Below are 22014 nucleotides of genomic sequence, written 5' to 3' on the forward strand. Positions count from 1 at the left end.
CATTACAACGAACACGGTTATAACGAAATTTCGTTATAACGAAGCAAAACTTCTGGTCCAAAAATTAACACCATTAAAGTCTATGGTACAAAATTCGCTTATAACGAACACGGTTACAGCGAAATTCTCGTTATAACGAAGTCTTTTCCGGGCGTCACTGACAAAGAAAAACAAAAGAAATGTGCTCCGTTATAACGAAATTTCGTTATAACCGTGTTCGTTGTAATGGGAGTTCGAATTGCTTTCGAAAATACGTAGCGGAACAAGCACGATAGCATGTCTGCACGGGTGAACGCTTCACATCACTGTGTGTTCCCTCCTTTTGTCACGCACAGTTTCTGAGGGGAACTTACGTTTAATTTTGTATAATTCCATTCCATTTCACATAGCTTTTCAGTGTATGATGAGTATTCAGCAAACATAATATATATATATATATATATATCTCGTTGTTTCCTTGTTTATCGTTATATATTGTATTTGTACGGTTATAACGAAATTTCGTTATAACAAAAGAAAACTGCCGGTCCCGAGCATTTCGTTATAACGGGAGTGCACTGTTTCTACATTCAGGTACCGCTGTACTTACTGCGCCTGTAGATGTGTAGGGCGTTTGCACTTTCGTATCCATGTCGATATCTCAGCTTCCATAATGCTGTATAGCACCAGAATCACAGATAAATCCCTATAACTCATAACTTATTTCCGAAAACTTATTAGAACCAGATTGGCTATCGGGAAGCTTGTAGCAGGCTCGCTAGCGGAAATACCGACCGGTGCTTGTACTAACGTTAGAACTCTACATGTTTGTGTGGCAGCGACAGCATGCAGCGCGATACTGTCATGTACTCCAAGAGGGACCTCTTTGCATGTACTACAGTACTGTACATCGTACGTACTAGACAGCGCGTAGCGGTGATCGCTAGCTGCGCGCGGAGCGTAAAACTGAGAAAATCACTAGCACTTCCGCATTTTATCCTCGTTCAAGTTTATTTGAATAAAAGAAAGCCAATATACCGCAACCTTAGATTTTTTAACCAGAGAAATTGACTGACCATGAAACTCGGGTAGGCACCCGCCTCTAACCCGAGTTTTTCTCAGGTTATTTATGCAACAGGGCCCAGGTCTTGTTGCCCTAGCAATGATATGTTGTTACTTCAAAAAGTAAAGAAAACAACTATGAAAAACAACAGCAATGACAAAAATGGTACAATGTACATTTTGTACAAACACAGAATTACTGTGTGATAAGTATAAATCACAGGGTAGGAATATATGGTTGATCACAGGAGTGACTGGTCATGCTTCCTTTAGTTGTAAATGTGAGAATATCATGCATCCAGGGGTATTAACCCGTTGAGGACGAGTCCCGAGTATACTCGGGCAGGTGTCTATGGGAAATGCGTGTTGTAGCAAAATCAAACCGTCCTCAACGGGTTAAAGGAGGTCTTCGTAAACGCTGAGTGTGTGCATGTTTATGTGTGTGTGTGTGGGGGGGGGGGGGGCATTTATTACCTGTGTTGCATAACAATTACTGAGGAACATAATATCCACATAACATCATGAAACTATTTAAAGCTGTGTAGGTGTACATGTACAGTCGGCAAAAAAAAAAAGTAAACACTATTTCGAGTTCATATTTTTCATAGAAGATTTTGATGAAAACCAGCGTATTATATACCATATTAAAGATAATTTAAGTGGCTATCAAGCTAGTTGGTTAATGCAGAAGGAAACTCTACGCATGAGTGAACACATTCTTTTTTTGTCCTCCAAGGCACAAAAGTAAAAATTGCAAAAATGGACATGTCTTTCATTTGCAAGTAATGTCCTTCATGATAACAATAACAAAAGACCAGTTTAACACGAGAGACATGAATGAAATAGCAAAAATAAGATTTCGTTCTCTTTTTCTCTTTATAACCTCTAACAAAAACAAAGTGTGGGACTGTAGGGGAAAATAAGAATTTTCTGTCAACTCAAACTTCAAATGACATAGGGAATAACAAGCGTCAAGATGATTAAATTAACAGAATTTCTTTATTTAATTCTTTTAATCTAGTAATTTAAGAATTCATACGACAAATTAAGAAACAAACCTTAATTACAAATTCCTAATTTGAAAAACACCTCAAATTTCTACCATTTTTCTTAATTATTGCTTCTCCTTTTATTTCACTTGAATTAAGATTTGACAGAAGATTCTTTCTTTTCCTCCATTATTTTTAGCATTCGTTGATCTTTTGGGCTTTAAATATATCATAGAGATCATAGGTTTATTTTTGCAACTTAATTCATGTTTCTTTTTGTGTGAAATTTGTTGTTTGTTCTTACGGTTACATGGAAGAGCACATATGCTTGAATGACAACTTGTTCAGTTTTGCAAGTTTTACTTTTGTGCCCTAGAAGAGAAAAAGAAAGGAGTTCACATATGCATGAAGTTTCCCTCTTTTGTGGACTGACTAGGTTGATAGCCAATTAAATTACCTTTAATATGGTAGATAATACATTAACCTTTAGCTAAGTATTGTATGAAAAATGTAAACTTGAAAAAGTTTTTTTTTTTTTTTTTTTTTTTTTTTTTTTTGGCTGAGTGTATATGTTGATGTAAGCCAGGATACAAACTACAGAGCCTTTTTATTATGTGCTGGAAATGCAGTAACATAAATAGCAAGACCAACTCATCACTTTGAACTGATCAACATTAATGTCAAAATAACCTATGGTATCAAAACTCTCATAATACTTTTCTGAATTTTCCAATTATAACACTGTCTTTACCTTTTATCTCTATAGATAGCACAAACCACTCAAGCATTGCTTTGGCACTTTTGTACAAGCATTGATGAAAAACCATTGAGTGTGTGGGCTACTGCAGAAGAAATAATGAAAGTACAGTATGAGTTTAGCTCTTCATCCTACTTTGCCCCAAACCAATTTAAAACATAAGACTTCAGACTTTGACCTGGACTCATCTTTCCAATATTATGTGTACAAAACCAGTCAGTTGCAAGCAGCATAAAAAGGTCATAACATCATGTTTATTTCAGACTTGCAAAGGGAAATATTGTACAGTGTGTGTACAAGAATGATGTACATTGTAGGCACAGAAACAAACAAAATTCAGAAAAAAAAAACTGTGCACAAACTAAACTACTTTAAACATGACCACTTCAGCAAACAGTTTATATTAACTTGAATTTCAGTGGTGTACAAAATAAAAAATCAATATATTCACCTACTGAGAACAAAGCATCGTTAATCTTAGATTAAGACTTCATTTCCAAATAGTACATTTGCTTCCACTTATAATCATTTAATTTCAGTTGATCTAAAACAAGAGAAACAAAAAAGATGAACAGTGAAAGTGTACGCAGGATTAGATGAAAAATGAAAAAAATTTGGAGGTATGTGTTGTCACAAACTACTGCGATATTGGTTACAAGCATTTACCCTAAGATGAGGTGATGACATGTGTATCTCCTTAAAACTCATAGTTTGCACATACAGTTAGGTATCTTTGCTCTTATACTTACGAGCAATTAATGTACACCTAGTACACTACAGACATGGCACACACACATGAAGACACAATTCAGCATGTTTACCTGCAACTTTTGCAAACATTTTTTTTTTTTAAAGAATTTAACTCTTTCAACAGGAAAATAAAAATATGCATTGAAAGACAGATGGTCCATCTCCATTCCATCTATTCACTTTCTGATCAGTTATTGTGACAAACATTCAAACAATAAGCATTTTTTTTCATACACACACCATTCTGAACATCACCTAAAAATAGATCAAATGCCAAATAAGTCGAGGCAAATTTGATGTAACATGCGAAAGGCGAAGTTTGTTTCAGTCAAATCATTTTCTTCAGTCTCTAGTGGGTCTGGCGCTCACCTGTGTGAGTATTGCAAGTTCATTTTCCATGCAGTCTTGCTGAATATTACCTATCAAAAAACACATAGCAAATTAGGGGGGGCTTTTGGGGCCTCTAGGGGCATTGTGTCCAGTTTTCAATTATTCTATCACAATGCCGATAATTCCCGCCAAGTTTGTAGACAATTGTCTATGCATTTTAAAAAAAAGAAATCAAAATGTGAAAACTTGCCCTTTTATTTGACCTTTTTTTTTTTTTTTTTTTTTGCATGAACAAAACTGGAAAGTCCAATTTTGTACACCTAAACTAAAGATTCTCTAATTTGGAAGCTCTGGGGGCCCCGGTCGGGGTTGAGGATGGGGGAAGGGTGCCATGGTGTCCATTGTACAAACAGTTATTCTATACAACACCCTAGTTAAGTCTGGAGAAATTTGAAAATGCCATACATGTGCAAATTTGGCCCAAATTTGGTCCCCACCCACACACCTCGGCCCCAAGGGCGTACCAATTTATGCACATTACATTGTCATAGGAGATGGTGCGACTGATTCTGATTCTTTGGTATATTAGCTTCCATTCTTGGATGGATGGTAGGACAGTCTTAAAAAGTTTGTATTACAGTAGGAACAAGTGGAATGTCCCCTCCTCACATGATGTTTACACTCACAAAAACAATTGAGTTACCACTGGCAAGCACTGCAGGCACTGCAGATGAGCTCCTCATTTTCCTCGGTAATATTAGGGGAAGATAATACCATCATCTCTACATTCAAAGTTTCTGGATTCTGCTGGACAACTCTCAGGAAATTTTATGCAGAAAAATGCATGTTTGCTAGGTTTCATGTGGATGGATAACCAAACTGTTTAGAGAGTAAATATTTGAGAATTTCAACATTTTCACTTGACCTTTGATCCTTGCCTTTTCACCCCCATCATTTCTACAACTGTTAATTCTTTAGAATTACTAACTGGTAACATCTATCATCGTGACAATACTCTGAGCTATTTTCAAAATATTTGGAAAAACGTGATATTTTAAAATTTTTCACTTACCTCTGACCCCAGGTCCAAAATCTTTCTGTACAGAGTCATTGTGCAGTAATTCATGTATACACCTACTTTGATTAAGTTTATGCATTGACCTTTCATCCTTGACCTTTGACCTCGTGACCCCCAAATTCCCAAGAGAATGATTGTCAGGTAGTATGCATTTGCACTGAGTTTCATGAATACACCTCGAGCCATTTCTGAGATATGGAGAAAAAAGTAAAATTTTAGCATTTTCATTTGACCTTTGACCTTTGACCCAAAAGCCCAAAACTTTCCTTAGAGAATCTTTATCTGGTAATTAAATATATGTGCAGGGGTGGATACATGGATCCAGGAATTCCGTAAAGAGGGGGCGCCTTTACACAATTAAAGGGGGGCACTCGTGCCCCCTCATTTTTTTCTTTTTAATTCTTGTTTTAACAAATGATAAAAAATAAAGGGGGGAGGGTGCGCCTGGTGCGCACCCTTCTGGATCCGCCACTGATATGTACACTAAATTTCTAGAAAATACCTTCAGGCATTACAAATATAGGGTGGAAATAGTTGGATTTTAAGAATTTGACCTTGGCATTTGACCTCGAGCATGTGCCATGTTTCATTAAACATTATTTTAGTTATGCTATCCACAAAATATTGACGGAAGGACATACAGATGCTACAACAGATGGAAGTACGGACAGACAACATGAAAACGTTATGCCTCTGGCGAGCTTTCATGGCAGGGGAATAATTAGAGGAAGATTTGTGAGTAGCTGGCGGAAGACTGTATAGAAGATGAGATGGCTTCAACAAATGCACATGCAAAATTTTAAACAGAACTCTCTTCTTCGCTCATCTGATTCTAATCAAACTGTCCTTGTTCTTTTGGCCTCCATTCTACCGAAGTCAACTTGAACATGTAGCAGATTTTATCTTTTATTGCAGTGTTAATGCTCTGCACCATGTATACGTCTTGCAACTATCGTAGTGTATCACAGAACACTTCAAGCTGGAAGAACTTGACAGGCATTGGCTGACATAGCTCACAATAGGTCCTAACACATCTCATGATGGGAGAGCATGAAACTGCAAGATTTTAAAAAATATTCCTTTAATTGAAATCATATATATGCATGGAATATCACATCCCTATCACAAAAGGGATAAAATGCTATTAAAGAAAGGATATACTCACTCAAATCAAGGCAAAAATATATGTTTATATTATACAATGTAGCAACAGCCATTGATATGTCATGTTGTTTACATCTCTTGTTGAAAATCACTAATAACAGCTCAAGCAAAGAGTGAAAGGCACTGTCATACAACCCTTAGGTTTTTGATACTGAAGGAATTAATGGTAATCATTTCTCTTCACTCGTTTGATGGAGAGCACAGAAAAAACCCAATCCACTAGTGCAGAGATTACATCTCTATAGTCCTCATTGGTGGTTAGAGTTCTGGCATCACGAAATGCATATAAGATAAGCAGGATGAAGAAGTTGAAAACGAGGAAAACTAAAACAAATGTCATGAGAGTGAAGTAGATAGGACCCAGCTTTGGGTGGTACTCACTGACATCCAAGAATTCCTCATAGCCACCCTCTAGGAAGAGAAAGATGGTCTGGAAGGAAAACGATATGTCTTTGAAGTCCATCACCTCAGAACCAAAGGCTATGCAGAATAGTATTGAAAATCCATAAAGGAAGACAAAGAGGACAAGGAGAAAGATGAAAAACTGCGAGGAGATGCAGGAAAAGGTGGTGTGCACGGTCAGGATACTGCTGTTGAAGCGCAGGATCTTGGCACATCGGAATGTGTTGATGAACACAAGGAGACCAACAGTGCACATGAAGGAGTGATTTATGTGTGCTGCATAGTGAAAGGAAATGAATTCTGTAGGACTCCTTCTGTAAGTGTCCATGGCCTGAGCAACTGCAAGTGCCCATACACAGTATAGAGCAGCAGCTGCAATGAAAGAGATTATGGTAAGCAGATTCAGGATATTCCAGAATTGGAAGTAATCTACCTTTTTACACTTCAGCTTTTTGTACTCCAATCTAATCAGTGCTACAATTACAAAGATATAGGTACACTGAAGCGCAAGGTTCACCTTGTCAATGACTGTTTCAATGCTAAACATGCGGAAAGACTCAAATTGGCTAGATGTTACCACATTGCCCATCATTGAAGCCTCAAAGAGAACTGTGCAAATGCAGAGTAATCCTGCATCAGGACTAAAGACTGTCCACTCAATGAACACAGCGCGTGTGTATTCATCCAGCCATCTTCCACTCTCCAGCTTCTGCAGAGAACCTAATGAGCTGCGAGCAGTGGCGCCAAGTACCTCAATGTATCCACCGCGAGAGTACTGCCCCTCAGTGCCCGTGAGGTGGCTTCCTTCAGACCTGCTCTGTGGAACAAATGCCCATGGATTGTCACTTTGGTCAGTGTTGATGTCTGGTACTACTGCTGACCAAGACATGTTGTATGTCTTCTTGTCCATTTTCTTCACTGATGTTAGAATTCCAGTGCAGTTCTTGACAGCAATATCTGTTGGTGATGGCACTGAGCAAGAACCTAGGATATGAACGAAAATGGCTGACTATTTAAAGACTACAGCAAGAAACATTGCTTATGAGTATTTTACAGATAACTCATTATATTGGTTAAAGGTAGCTGCAGATAATTGTGGAGGGCCCTTTGCTTATTTATCTAATATTATGTAACATGATGGAACAGGCTTTTACACTTCATGTTTTAGTTTCTAACAGTGCACATGAGAATATCGGAAAAAAACTTAACAAATTACTGAGCGATTGAATTAAACCTATAATTTGTGTCATGTTAGCGTGATAAACTTAAAAAGTGGATAAGTAAAAAGATTATGAGGTTCTGTATTTTACAAACTCCAGCTTCATTACATAATTTACTTATTTGAACTGAACTGACCTTGACTCTCCTTACCTTTTTTCATTCTAACTTGACGTACTCTGGCACGCCCCACACGGAATGTTCTATTGTCTTCTAAATATCCACTTGCTTCTCCATACAGTGCCGGAATGAAGGATTCCTTCAAGTAGCCATAGACATCATGTATTGCCACAACCTGTCCAGTAAAAAGGATATACTGTGTTGATTCTTTAATTCTTACTCTTACAAAGGTTTTTATGGACTGTTGTTGTTTAGTTCGTTCAGATAACAAGCTTTAACTAGAGCACTCGCACAGGAGACCCATTCGAGTACATGTATCGGCCAAACCCGTCTCCCATACCCCATCTGGGGGGCGTTTCATCAACGAGTTCGTCGGAGTTTTCACCGACAAATTTGCTATCAGCCAATCAGACCAAGGATTTCATTAGCTTTTAACAGTTGTCAGTGTAAATCCTTGCGTCTGATTGGCTGATAGCAAATTCGTCGGTGAAAGCCTCCGACGAACTCGTTGATGAAACGCCCCCCTGGATTACTTTCTAGGCCAGAATGTTGTATAATATGGCAACTATCGCAGGATACAATAAAATCTGACGACAAAGGAGGCGATGGTATATAGCACATACAGGGAATATGACATGGCATCATTAAAAGTCGGAACAATGAGGGCGCTGTCAATGGAAACTGTTGTTACCTAGAATAACCCCCACAAACCTCCATCTATAGCAAGTTTGATTAAAATCCGACAAGAAATGTGGCTTATAGAGCATACACAAGAAATGTGACATGGCCTCCAAGTCGGAACACTGAGGGCGCCGTCACCACAAACTGTTGTGTCCTTCATGTACTAGGTGTTTCAAAAAACATTTCCCACTTTTGATTATTAATAGTTCAAAAACTATTCATCCGATAAAACTGTCATTGATATGAGTAATAGCCGAATAGTGTACAATTTTGTTGGAGGTGATTTGAATGTGAAAGCATATGTCAGTTTCATTAAATCTAAGATTGATTTTGAAGTAAGATTTCAGATTTTGGTCAAATTTTAACCCTCTGTACAAAAATTGAACTTTGCACAGGAACCAATGATGTGTATGTGAGTGTGTGCTGACAATGGCCCTGAACAATTGACATGCCTGAACCACCTGTTGACTAGGCGTCAGTCTCGCGCTCCCATGCAGGCACATGAATGCTTCATGTGGATTGCCCTGGGCACTGCTAGTCTGAATTCATGCACGGTAAAGGGTAAAATGCATGCAAATGGAAAAAGTAAGCACATGTTTCCATGTGCTTGCAAACACCACATTTCATTCCAGCTGGCAATCATTTTCAAATTTTGCTTCACATATCACTAAATTTGGGATATAAATAAGCATAAATGATCTAAAGTTCTTCATTTTAATACAACTGTCTATTAATAGTCTGACAAATTTGTCGCTTTTTCGATAAAACGAGATCATTTTTTGTAAAGAGTTCAGCAGCATATTTCATTGTGGCGATTTGTTTCACAGTAGATTTATTCAAGGCTCCATATTCACAAGTGTATACTCTAATTGATTTTCTTTGCTTCCTGTCACCATGTTTACGACAGTACAGAAGGTATTCATTGTAATTTCGTTTTTCAGAAGTAGGGAGAGCACTGTCGCGACTCAACGACAGTATCGGCAGGCGTTTGACTTTACACAGATACTGCCAGAGGCTGAATAAAGACTAGTTGTGATAGTGGAATTTCTCATGAATAAATAACGAAGCATTCAAACCCTGGCCATTGTTCAGGACCATTGTCAGGGTGTTAACCACACACTCCCACACACACCCATTGACCCCTGTGCAAAGTGAAAGTTTTGTACAGAGGGTTGAAAATAGAGCAAAATCTGGAACCTAACTGTGAAATGAATCATGGATTTCATGAAACTGATCTATGCTTTCATATTTAAACCACCTCCAACAAAATTGTACACTATTCAGCTATCACTCCATATCAATGACAGCGTTATCTGATATATACAAAGTAGTTTTTGACTTACTTAGAATCAAAAGTGGGAAATGTTTTTTGAAACACCTAGTAGAATGACCACCCATACACCTCCTTAGCAAGTCTGAATATAAAATCTGTTGAGTAGCAATGAAGTTACTGCATAGATAAGCACTTTTGCAAATTTTGACATTAGGGTTACCTTTGACCCTGTAAAAGGGGGTACAGTGAGGGCAGCATTATCAATAGGTATAGGTGTATAGATTAGACTATGATACATTTACATACCAAATTTGAAAACTAGAAATGTCGCTATGGCGACTGATGCCTCCGCCATGATGCATGATTCTCCCAATAGGCGTATAGTACAATGTCTTCACAATGTGTGATCCATGACAGTTTCACATACAGTGTAACTGGCAAAATATTGAAATGACAGGTTTGTCAGAAATGTCTGAACTGGGTTTGCTATAATTTTCTAAGAGCGCAGGTACACATATTTGGGGAATTTTGGGGAAGTTTATGCACTGAGTAATTTCCAAGGTAATGTATGAAGAAAGAATGTGATGACGGTACAAAATACATTTTTTTTTTTTTGGGGGGGGGGGGGGGGGCATTGAAACCTGGTCTTTGACCCTTAACCTTTGACCTTTGACCTTCTGGCTGGAAATTTCCCGGAGAATCTCCATTAGGTAGTGCATGTATTAAGTTTTGAAACTAATAATGCAAGCACTGCATATACTAGTATATGAGGGAAATAGAAAAATTTTGAGGAGTTGACCTTGACCTTTGACCCATGACTATTGACCCATAACCCCTAAATTCCCTAGATAATCCCTGCCAGACAGTACATGCGTAGATACCAAGTTCCACGAAGATACATTGAACCATTTGCGAGAAAAGTGATATTGCAACATTTTCACCCAACCTTTGACCTTTTGACCTTTGACCTTATGACATGAAACTCTCTCTGGAGAATCTTTACGCAGTAGTACATGTCCACACCAAGTTTCAAGAAAATACCTTCGGGCATTGCATAGATATGGGGGAAATTGCAACATTTGCAGCATTTGACCTTGACCTTTTGACCTTTGACCTCTTGCCAATGTCACTAAAATCTCTTCAACTAATCGTCCCATCATACATCATCCTTGGACCAAGTTTGGTGAAAGCTGCTTCATCCAGTTTTGGGTTATCACGTAAACAGATAAATTTTAGGATTTGACCTTGATCTTTGACCTTTGACCTCCATCCGATTTCACTGAAAAACTAATCAAGTATTTGTCCCATTATACATCATCCTCCAACAAAGTTTGGTAAAATTTGCTCCATCCAGTCTTGAGTTATCGCGTAAACGGATACAATTTTATGATTTGACCTTGACCATTGACCTTTGACCTTCAGCCAATTTCACCCAAAATCTAATCAAATAATTGCCCCATCATACTCCATACTTGGACCAAGTTTAGTAAAATTCCAGTAAATATTACTCAAGTTATCGCGTAAACGAAAGCGGACGGACGTACGTACGGACGGACAGACAACCCGAAAACATAATGCCTCCGGCACCACTTCGTGGCGGAGGCATAAAAAAATTGGTAAAGAAACAAGGCCAGCGTCGCACACACAAGCAGATCCTGTTAAATTTACCTTTTTCATGTATAAAGACGGAACAAACAAGGGCGCCATCACCAAAAACAATAGGCTTCTTCGTTTTACCATAATACACCTTCATGCCAAATATGAAGATGATCTAAGAAGAACTGCAGCCAGTAGAGCGCTCACAAGAAAATCTCTGCGGCGGACGCGGCGCAACGAGGCCAAATCCATAGTATCCTCCGAACTCTGTTCAAAGGAAACAATAATTGGGACTTGTGACTAGTGTTTATTGTTGATTGTTGTTGTTTGCCCTTTGGTATCAATGGGGACCATGATTTCTTTCTCTCTTTTTTTTTTCTTCTTTTTTTGCTGATTTGCTAGTGTGTTCAAAGGTGGCTATTAAATTCCAATCTGAGTAGAGAACTGTCGGCCGCAGATTCCACACTTTGGGCCAGTGGGTGGTTGGGTGGAGTATCTAGCTGCTCTCGCTTTCAGTGCTACCCTTTTTGTTTTCAGCTGTGGTTTTGCGATGCTGCACCACTGCTGAACAGACTGCGCCATAGTGGTCCGTCTAAGGCAAGGTCCTCTCAAGTTCCGACAGGAATTTTGAGGCTCTTCAGGTTGGCCTTCAGGTTATCTTTTAAGCGGCGCTTCGGACGTCCAACTTAACAGGGCTTCCCTTTTGCTAGTTCACCATACAAAAGGACCTTGGGGATGCGTTGGCCATCCATGCACGGGACATATCCAGTCCATCTTGCCTGTGCCTTCCTAAGGAGGATGTGAATGCTGGGCATATTGGCATGGGTGAGGATCTCTGTGTCGGGAATGTAATCCTGCCATCTGGGGGGCATTTCATGAAGGAACATGTCAGATAAAATGTCCGACAAGGCAATTATATCCAACAAGTTCAGAGAAATCAGCCAATCAGACTAAAGAATTTCTCAAAACTTGTCGGATATAATTGACTTGTCAGATATTTCATCCGACAAGTTCCTTCATGAAATGCCCCCCTGATCTTCATTAGCATGCGGAGACAGGTTGTGTGGAAGTGGTTCAGCTTTCAGACATGTCTGCTGTATGGTCCAGGTTTCACAGGCATAGAGAAGTGTAGTGATGACTACTGCCTGGTAGACATTGAGCTTATATAGTGCTAAGGCTGATACCCCTTCACTCCCAGACATTTTGTTGGAGCCTCCCAAAAGCACTGCTGTCCTTGAAGATTATACACTTAACTTCCTCGTTAATGTTGATCTGACTTGACAGGGTGCTGCCTAGGTACCAGGTTTGTGAACTTGTCAACATTATTGAGCAATGTACCATTTCCTGTGATGCTGGGTTTCTGGTACGGCTTGCCAGGGCAGCTAGGTTGACACATGACTTCGGTTTTCTTGGTGCTGATGGTGAGGCCAAAGTTGTTGTAAGACCTAGATAACCTGTCAGTTGTTGCTTGCATTGCCCGTTCACTGGAGGCATAGCACAATCATTGGCAAAAAGAAAATCTGTAATGACTGGCTCTTTCACCAATGTTACTGCCTGCAGTAGGTGCTGATTGAAGAGCTTACCATCTGTGCTGTATCCGACAGCTATTTCTTCCTCACAGTCATGGAAGGCATCAATGAGCATGGCAGAAAATGTGATCCTGAAGAGTGTTGGCGCTAGTACGCAGCCCTGCTTGACACCATTTGTCACTGGAAAGGCCTCTGATAATTCACCATCATCCTGTACATGGGCCATCATGGACCTGGTGTATCATAGTGATGGTGCTCTGGATATCCAAACTTGGTCAAGATTTTCCACAAGCCCTCTCTACTGATTGCATCAAATGCCTTTGTAAGATCAACAAAGGTGGTGTAGAGGTCCCTGCTGTTCTTGGCACTTCTCTTGAAGCTGTCTTGCTGCAAAGATCATGTCTGCTGTGCCACTACCCGTGTGGAATCTACAATGACTTTTGGGAAGGTGTCCCTGTTTAAGGTGCTGGATAAGGCAGTTGAGAAGGGCTCTGGCAAGAATCTTGTGCGGCTGTGGACAGGAGTGATATATGCTCTGATGATTGTCACAGGACTGGCGGTTACCTTTCCTTTTTGTAAAGGTGCACAATGGAAGCATCCTTGAAGTCCTGGGGTATGACGCCCTGCTGCCACATGGACTGGAAAATGTCTATAGCTTTCGGGGGAGGACAAGGCCTCCAGACTTGGTACACTTCTACATGGATGGCATCGATGCCAGGAGCCTTTCTGCATGGGACAGTTGACTGATGGCCTTCTGAGCTTCCTCGAAGGTGGGTGGTGTGTAAAGTCCCTGGTTGACTGAGATCTGTGGAAGGCATTGGATATCTTCATCATTAATGGAGGATGGTCAATTTAAGACAATCTCAAAGTGTTCAGCCCAGTGCTCCATGATAAGGCATCGTAGAAGCACTTACTGTCTTTCCTGTCCACAAAAGCCTGAATTTTATCAGCTTGTTGTTACTGAGCCATTTGTTCTGCATCACACGAAGCTTGGTCTGAACTTCCCTGTGGATGCTGGAGAAGGCCACCCTCTTAGGGACTGATGAGGGGTCACTTAGAATGGTTCTGTGAAGACGGTGCTTTTCGGCCAGGAGGGATAATATTTGCTCATCATTCTTGTCAAACCAGTTTTGACTTCTTTGCTTTGGAGGGTCCAGATGCTCAAAGGTGGTTGAGTACACTACAGTACCAGCCTGAGGGCAGACCAGTCATCCTGCACAGGAGAGCTCCCTCGCTGGAGGTCTTCCAGTTTTCTTTTCAGGTTGCTGATAAGACCATCCACAACCATGTCCTGCTTAAGTTTGAAGACGTTTAGCTTCTTGTAGATCATATGTGACCGTGCATCACAAAACATACAAAAAGTTGCACACACTGATTTTGTGTGACTGAAAATAGGTGAAATGGGTCAACGTAGCCGATCTAGACTTTTTCATATTTTCTGAAAGAGCAAGTCTTCTCTTACATTATACTAAAATTTGGGATCATAAAATGGGCAGGAAACTGTGCTTTTTAGCAGTTTATCTCCAATATTTTTCGCTAGAATAATGTGATTAGGTGTGTCTTTAGAGTCCACTTTTCATTTCTTAAAAACCTAGTACACACTCTTCACTTTCAACTGTAATAACTTTTGAAAGGATGATGCTACTGCTTTGAAAGTTGGCATAAATTTTGGACAGAATGTGTTAATAAGGCATGCTCAATTTCAGTTTAATCTGATAATCCCTTCATTGTTGTTACTCCTGCGGTTTACATCCTGTTTTTTGTCCCATTCATCACACAGCCAGCACGGCTTGGTGAAGATTAAGCGCTTGAATAGACACTGTACTTCAGAGCCTCTTTTCTCAGTTCACACTTTTCCTGAGTGTGTGCTTTCTTTCCAATATTTAGATAGGTTAGGAGAGTCCATTTGATTTGAGTTATACATCATTTTAAAGCTTAGAGTCTGCTCTTTCAGAATATGCTCTTAACTAAAATTTCATGTCTGGCGACTTTCTGTTTGTTTTGGGATGCAGGGTCACATATTTCCCTGAGGCCGTTTCTTGGGCAACATCATAAGCTTTACCTTGGACACAATCAAGCAGTGGTCTGTCCTGCAGTCACCTCCACACATGGTATTGGTGACCTTCACATCCTGTATGTCCTTCCTCGATCCTGGTGATGATATAATAGAAGTAGATCAGATGCCAGTGTCTGGAGCACGGGTGCATCCAGGATGTTCTGTTGCGGGTAGGCAGATGGAAAAAGTTGTTGGTGATGAGAAGGGTGTGCATGGTGCACAGCTTTAGAAGCAGCAGACCATTAGTGTTGCAGTTCCCAACACCATGAGGCCCAACCATTCCATTCCAGGTTTCATGGATTGTGCCAACTCTGGTGTTGATATCGCCAAGCAGGATTACATTCTCGGACTTAAGAACTGCCGATAAGAGGATGTTGAGGTCTTCATTAAACTTGTCTGTTACCTCTTCAGGACTGGTCATTGTTGGTGCATATGCACTGATGATTGTTCCACTCTTGTTTTGACCTAGAGGGAGTTGGAGAGTAATTAAATGGCCATGCATTAGCACCCTTTGGCAGGCTGGCATGCTTGGACAAGATGTGACTGCAAAACCAACTTCTGACTGTAAAACCAACTCCTGCCTCTCTGAATTCCTTCTCGCTGCAACCACTCAAGAAAAAGGTGTAGTCTCCTTGTTCATAGATCTGACCTACCCCGGGTAGGCGCGTTTCGCTGAGGGCAGCGATGTCCATATTAAATTTGCCAGTTCTCTAGCCACAAGTACTGAGCGTTGTTTAGGTCTGTCAGCCTTGGAATTGTCCATTACGGTTTGCATGTTCCATGTGCCGAGAATGAGTGGTGTCACCTTGGTTTTCTTATTTGTTGTTTGACCGTATGTGTTGGAATTCCCTCAAGCTGCAGCCAGCTGGTCGGGTTGGTTGGGTTTAGGCAGGCTATGTTTGAGGTACCTATTCTAGCCCAATCCTCTTGCTGTGGAGGCGAGCAGAGTGATCCTAAAGAGGGCTGCTTGGTCGTTCAGGGGGCTGCCGAATTCCACTGCTGCCTCGGTCCAGTGGGAGACAACCACATAGCCTGAGCTGCCTGTGTGCAAGTTTGTAGCTGCAGCTCGTGTGTAATCTGCACTTGCTGGTTCATTACTCTCCCATCGCCACAGGACTTCTTGAATTCATGGCTTGCGCTGCTGAGTTGATTTAGGTGAGGAAGAAGCGTGCAACATCATCAGCCTCACCCTCTCTTCCTGGCTAGCTCATCTGAATCCAGCGGCAGGACTGAGTCAAGATAACTTGGGATGAAGGAGAAGGGATGCAGGAGCTGCCAGAATGCTGACAGAGTTTATCCACAGACCTTATCGGGGCTTCACTCCATGTTGTGATTACTGTATACACCATATATTTAAGGAGTCTAAATTTTCGCGAATTGGGACTTCCTGTCGATTTCGAGAGTGGTTAAATTCGCGATTGTGGAGTACACTTACAGTAACTGAATAAAGAAATGTGTGTGTGCAGGTCATATTCAAGTAAGGAGTAGAGTCAATATTTTCATGTGTTTTCAAATTCGCGAATAGCACCCGACTTGCAGAATTCGCGAAAATAAAAATATTTCGAAATATTCGGTGTATGCAACATTCTTTCTCAATGTCATTTTGGGTGATTCCTAGTGTGTTAGAGGTCATGTACACTTGTGCACAGTAACACTACAAAGTCCACCTGCAGTGCCTGTGTCACCGGTCACATGTGTACTAAAAAGCTGTTAGGCACAACTTTGTCCACTCATACATACATATCGCAGTTGGGGCGACAAGACCTCATATTTAAACAAGGAAAAGTAAAAATTACGCGGTGCATAATATATGTCCCCGCCGGAAGTAGCATTTTGTAGCAAAATGTACAATATAGGTCAAAAATCAAGGTCAAAGGTCAAAGAAGTCAAAGGTCAAAATTCTGTGTAGAAGTTTTGAAGCCCTCACCTAGTGCCATCACATAAAGCAAACGGAATCGAAATCGGGTTAGAAATGGCGAAGGAGTAGCATTTTGTAGCCAATGTACAATAAAATGTAGGTCAAAAATCAAGGTCAAAGGTCAAAGAAGTCAAAGGTCAAAATTCTGTGTAGAAGTTTTGAAGCCCTCACCTAGTGCCATCACATAAAGCAAACGGAATCGAAATCAGGTTAGAAATGGCGAAGGAGTAGCATTTTGTAGCAAAATGTACAATACAGGTCAAAAATCAAGGTCAAAGGTCAAAGAAGTCAAAGGTCAAAATTCTGTGTAGAAGTTTTGAAGCCCTCACCTAGTGCCATCACATAAAGCAAATGGAATCGAAATCGGGTTAGAAATGGCGAAAGAGTAGCATTTTGTAGCAAAATGTACAATATAGGTCAAAAATCAAGGTCAAAGGTCAAAGAAGTCAAAGGTCAAAATTCTGTGTAGAAGTTTTGAAGCTCTCACCTAGTGCCATCACATAAAGCAAACGGACTCGAAATCGGGTTAGAAATGGCGAAGGAGTAGCATTTTGTAGCAAAATGTACAATATAGGTCAAAGGTCAAGGTCAAAGGTCACAACTGAAATTCTGTGTAGAAGTTTCAAAGCTCCCATGTAGTGCTATCATATAAAGCAAACAGAATCAAAAGTGGCTCATAAATGACAGAGCTTAAGTAGCAAATTGAACATTTCGATCACACACAGACGCACACACGGACACACACACGTACGGAGCCCGTTTCATAGTCCCCTGCTCGAACTCGTTCGGCGGGGATAAAATTGACAAATGCTCAGGAGAGCAAAAAATCATGGCAGACAAAGCACAAAATAAATGGGATTGCCATTCATTTGACATGTCATGATGTACTGTACATATTTTATGAATTGTACACGAACCACCAATACATTACGATTGCAATGCAAGTATTACAGGAAAGAGGAAAAAATATTTACATCATCAATGCCATCAGTGAAGAGGTCTGTCATGGCATGGTTCAGCATGAAGCTGTTTTGGTCCATCTGGAGATGGGCTACCTCCAGTGCCAGGATCACAAGGACAACTTGTCCCACAAGTTCCTTTAGCATTTTGCACATCTTAACCTCTGCCTTGCGTCGTTTCTGGGCATGGCACACATACTCCTGTGCAGGTGGATGGTAGTAGTTTGCAATCCTTTCTCCCATGATGTGCCTGGTGTCAGCAGCCTTGTAAATTCCTGGAATGTTGGAAACATATCTCTATGGGAGAAATGTTCTGTAAGTGTGTTGTATTACCTCATTCAGGGCTCGACATTAACTTTTTGCTCTGATGGCCCATTTACATCACTAAAATCTTTGAATCTGAAATATTGAGAGGCCAAAAGAAGGAATGAAGTGACCCGAAATAAAAGAAAATATAAGAATCCATTTTGAATTTTAGTTGCCATGTCAGGCCAACAAAGTGTTTTTGTATTACATTTTTAGAATTGGCCCTACATCAATTTTTTGTGGCCCCTGGCCACTGCTAAAGTCAAGCCCTGCCTTATATCCTGAGGACTGGTAACTTATTCTTGCCATATTAAGGGACCATAACATCCACTGTGAAATGCCTTTTGTGAAAGTGAGAAAAACAGGGGGTGCAACATTCTCGTGCTCACCCAAGCCGCACACTTTGCCTTCATGGCACTCCACCTTTGGCAAGGTATTTTAAAATCATTTTGAAATTCAGGGACTGTTGCAGGCACTGGACTGTGAGTGATTGCAAAAGTTCACTTGAACCATTTGGCTCAGGTGATTGAGCTAAAACACAAACATATTGCATGCATTCCTTTTCAATTCAGTTCAATTTCATGAGACAAATGCCTGTACAATGATTTGCATTTGTGGCAGTGATTGTCTCTCCTAGCGGTTGACATCCAATCAAATTGAGTGCATTCACAAGGGACAATTGTCCCTTTTCTTTTCTTAGGATGAAACACTGGGAGAAGCAGTTTTGTTTTCCTTTTTGTGATGGAATTACTTGCCTATTACTTGCCTATATACTCCCCCTGTAATCCTACAAAATTATTGTAAACACAGTAATTTTCATGAGTGACTTTCTTTTTTTTTTCGCTAGGCTGGGTAATTGTTATCTTGCACATTTCTTATTTTGCTGAATGTTAAGACAACAGCTCACCGCTGCCACAGCAGTTAGGGGATTTAGAATGTCCATACCACAATAAATGGTAATTGGTCCATATTACGACAGTAATTTCACTTGACAATGCTTCAGGACTAGCAAACTCAAAGACAAACTCAAATAAAAATATAAGTGCTGTTATTTTCTGCACTAGTTTCATGTCATTCAAAATGCACAAAAATTTCCAGTTTTACAATACTGTAAAAGTGGTTTCTTTCGCGTACAGATACTTTCGCGGTTTCCATCGGTGCCAACTTTTTCGCATTTTTAAATTCGCGGTCGGCAAAATCTGTGAATTCAGTCGGCAAAAACTGTTTTATTTTGCACTTGAAAACCCAAACTATAATCCAATTATTCTTTTATTTATTAAATAGAAATTAAAATTGAACGCAGGCTTACCTGAAATCCTGTCTCTCGAGTATTTTATAACATGCTTGTACCTGCTTGTACGTTGCGCGGTATCGCTGTGTGTGTGTTGACCATCAATAACCCATCAATACACTCAATGCGCGGAATCTGTGTGTGTGCATATGCGCTGTAGCGTTGTAACAAGCGGCGAGTTCAAAAAATTTCCTTGCGTGGTTAATTTTGCGCGACTTTTCAAAACATTTTCGCGTGATGTTAAATTCGCAGTTCAACCTCAAAGCGCGAAAATAAAACCACCGCGAAAGAAACCACTTTTACAGTACATAGTCTTGAGTTGCTGTGAAAACATTTAGCATACATAGTCAAGGTTGTTGCTAGCTGTTGCAAATGAAATGTAGATCTTTCCATTATACTACACACATACAGAATTCAATTCAATTCATTCAATTCAATTCGGTTTTATTTCAAATCAAAAGAAGCATAATAGTTAGTCCGCAGACTAATAGTGTCATGCGTACAGAATAAAAATACATGCATGATTACAGAACATTCACAATCCAAAAAAGAATCAAAAAGTTAAACAAGAGACCCGCGGGTCTAGCGCTCACCTGAGTATCGCAAGTTCACCTTTCACGCAGTCACTAATCTAAATTATTCACAGCTCTACCAAAATTTGACCAGGCATTCTCAAGTAGAAGATGAAACTGTACAATAAGGGCCCAAATTTTTTAAGATTCCTTAATTTTGGGGGGGGGGATTGGGGCCCCCTGGGGCCCTCTGGGTGGGGCATGGTGCCCATTTTTATAAATTGAGATCCTGACCCCCTAGGGATGCTACCTGCCAAGTTTGATGAAAATACATCATGAGGTTTTCAGGAAGAAGATGAAAATGTACAATTCAGGTCCCCATTTGGACCTTCCCAACCAACCCCCCCCCCTGCCCCCAAGAGGGGCACCCCTTGATCTCCTATGAACAAACTTGAAAATACAGTCATTAATGTACTCACTCATAGTATTATCTTACCTCTATAACTTCTGATTCTAGAGAAGATTTTTAAAGATTCCTTCATTTTGGGGGTTTGGGGCCCCCCTGGGGGCCCCCTGGGTGGGGAATGGTGCCCATTTTAAGAAATTGAAATCCTAACTCCCTAGGGATGCTACCTGCCAAGTTTGGTGAAAATGGGTCATGGGGTTCTCAAGAAGAAGATAAAAATGTACAATTTAGGCCCCATTAGGACCCCTCCTCACCCCCCTCCCCTGGGTCCCAAGGGGGGCACCCCTGATTCTGCCATGAACAAACTTGAAACTACAGTTATCAATGTACAAACTCATAGTATTAACTTAGCTCTATCACTTCTGGTTCTGGAGAAGAAGATTTTTACAGATTCCTTAAGTTTGGGGCGTTTGGGCCCCCTGGGGGCCCCCTGGGTGGGGCATGGTGCCCATTTTAACAAATTGAGTTCCTAACCCCCTAGGGATGCTACCTGCCAAGTTTGGTGAAAATGGGTAATGGGGTTCTCAAGAAGAAGATGAAAATGTACAATTTAGGCCCCATTAGAACCCCTCCCCACCCCCCTCCCCTGGGTCCCAAGGGGGGCACCCCTAATTTTGCCATGAACAAACTTGAAACTACAGTCATCAATGTACAAACTCATAGTATTAACTTAGCTCTATCACTTCTGGTTCTGGAGAAGAAGATTTTTACAGATTCCTTAAGTTTGGGGCGTTTGGGCCCCCTGGGGGCCCCCTGGGTGGGGAATGGTGCCCATTTTAACAAATTGAGTTCCTAACCCCCTAGGGATGCTACCTGCCAAGTTTGGTGAAAATGGGTCATGGGGTTCTCAAGAAGAAGATAAAAATGTACAATTTAGGCCCCATTAGGACCCCTCCTCACCCCCCTCCCCTGGGTCCCAAGGGGGGCACCCCTGATTCTGCCATGAACAAACTTGAAACTACAGTTATCAATGTACAAACTCATAGTATTAACTTAGCTCTATCACTTCTGGTTCTGGAGAAGAAGATTTTTACAGATTCCTTAAGTTTGGGGCGTTTGGGCCCCCTGGGGGCCCCCTGGGTGGGGCATGGTGCCCATTTTAACAAATTGAGTTCCTAACCCCCTAGGGATGCTACCTGCCAAGTTTGGTGAAAATGGGTAATGGGGTTCTCAAGAAGAAGATGAAAATGTACAATTTAGGCCCCATTAGAACCCCTCCCCACCCCCCTCCCCTGGGTCCCAAGGGGGGCACCCCTAATTTTGCCATGAACAAACTTGAAACTACAGTCATCAATGTACTAACTCATAGTATTAACTTAGCTCTATCACTTCTGGTTCTAGAGAAGAAGATTTTTACAGATTCCTTAATTTTGGGGGGTTTGGGCCCCCCTGGGGGCCCCCTGGGTGGGGCATGGCGCCCATTTTAACAAATTGAGTTCCTAACCCCCTAGGGATGCTACCTGCCAAGTTTGATGAAAATCGGTCTTGGGGTTTTCAAGAAGAAGATGAAAATGTAAAAAGTTTACGCACGACGCACGACGGACGACGGACGATGGACGACGCACGACGGACGACGCA

At 40.8% G+C, this 22014-nt stretch overlaps 1 protein-coding gene across 1 annotated transcript in view; it reads right to left on the reverse strand.

Annotated features, from left to right (window-relative positions):
• Window positions 1-6269: 6269 nt before the first annotated feature.
• Window positions 6270-22014, reverse strand: part of LOC139725469 (polycystin-1-like protein 2) — a 110395-nt gene continuing 94650 nt past the window's right edge. The window contains exons 22-24 of the mRNA XM_071636546.1: window positions 17877-18136; window positions 7883-8024; window positions 6270-7495 (exon numbers count right to left, since the gene is read on the reverse strand). Coding sequence (XP_071492647.1) covers window positions 6270-7495; window positions 7883-8024; window positions 17877-18136 — 1628 coding nt within the window. The remainder of the gene's footprint in view (window positions 7496-7882; window positions 8025-17876; window positions 18137-22014) is intronic.

Source organism: Diadema antillarum, unplaced genomic scaffold (genome assembly GCF_040938485.1).
Source record: "Diadema antillarum isolate AM-2024a unplaced genomic scaffold, OU_Dant_1.0 seq00000043_RagTag, whole genome shotgun sequence".
NCBI lineage: Eukaryota > Metazoa > Echinodermata > Echinoidea > Diadematoida > Diadematidae > Diadema > Diadema antillarum.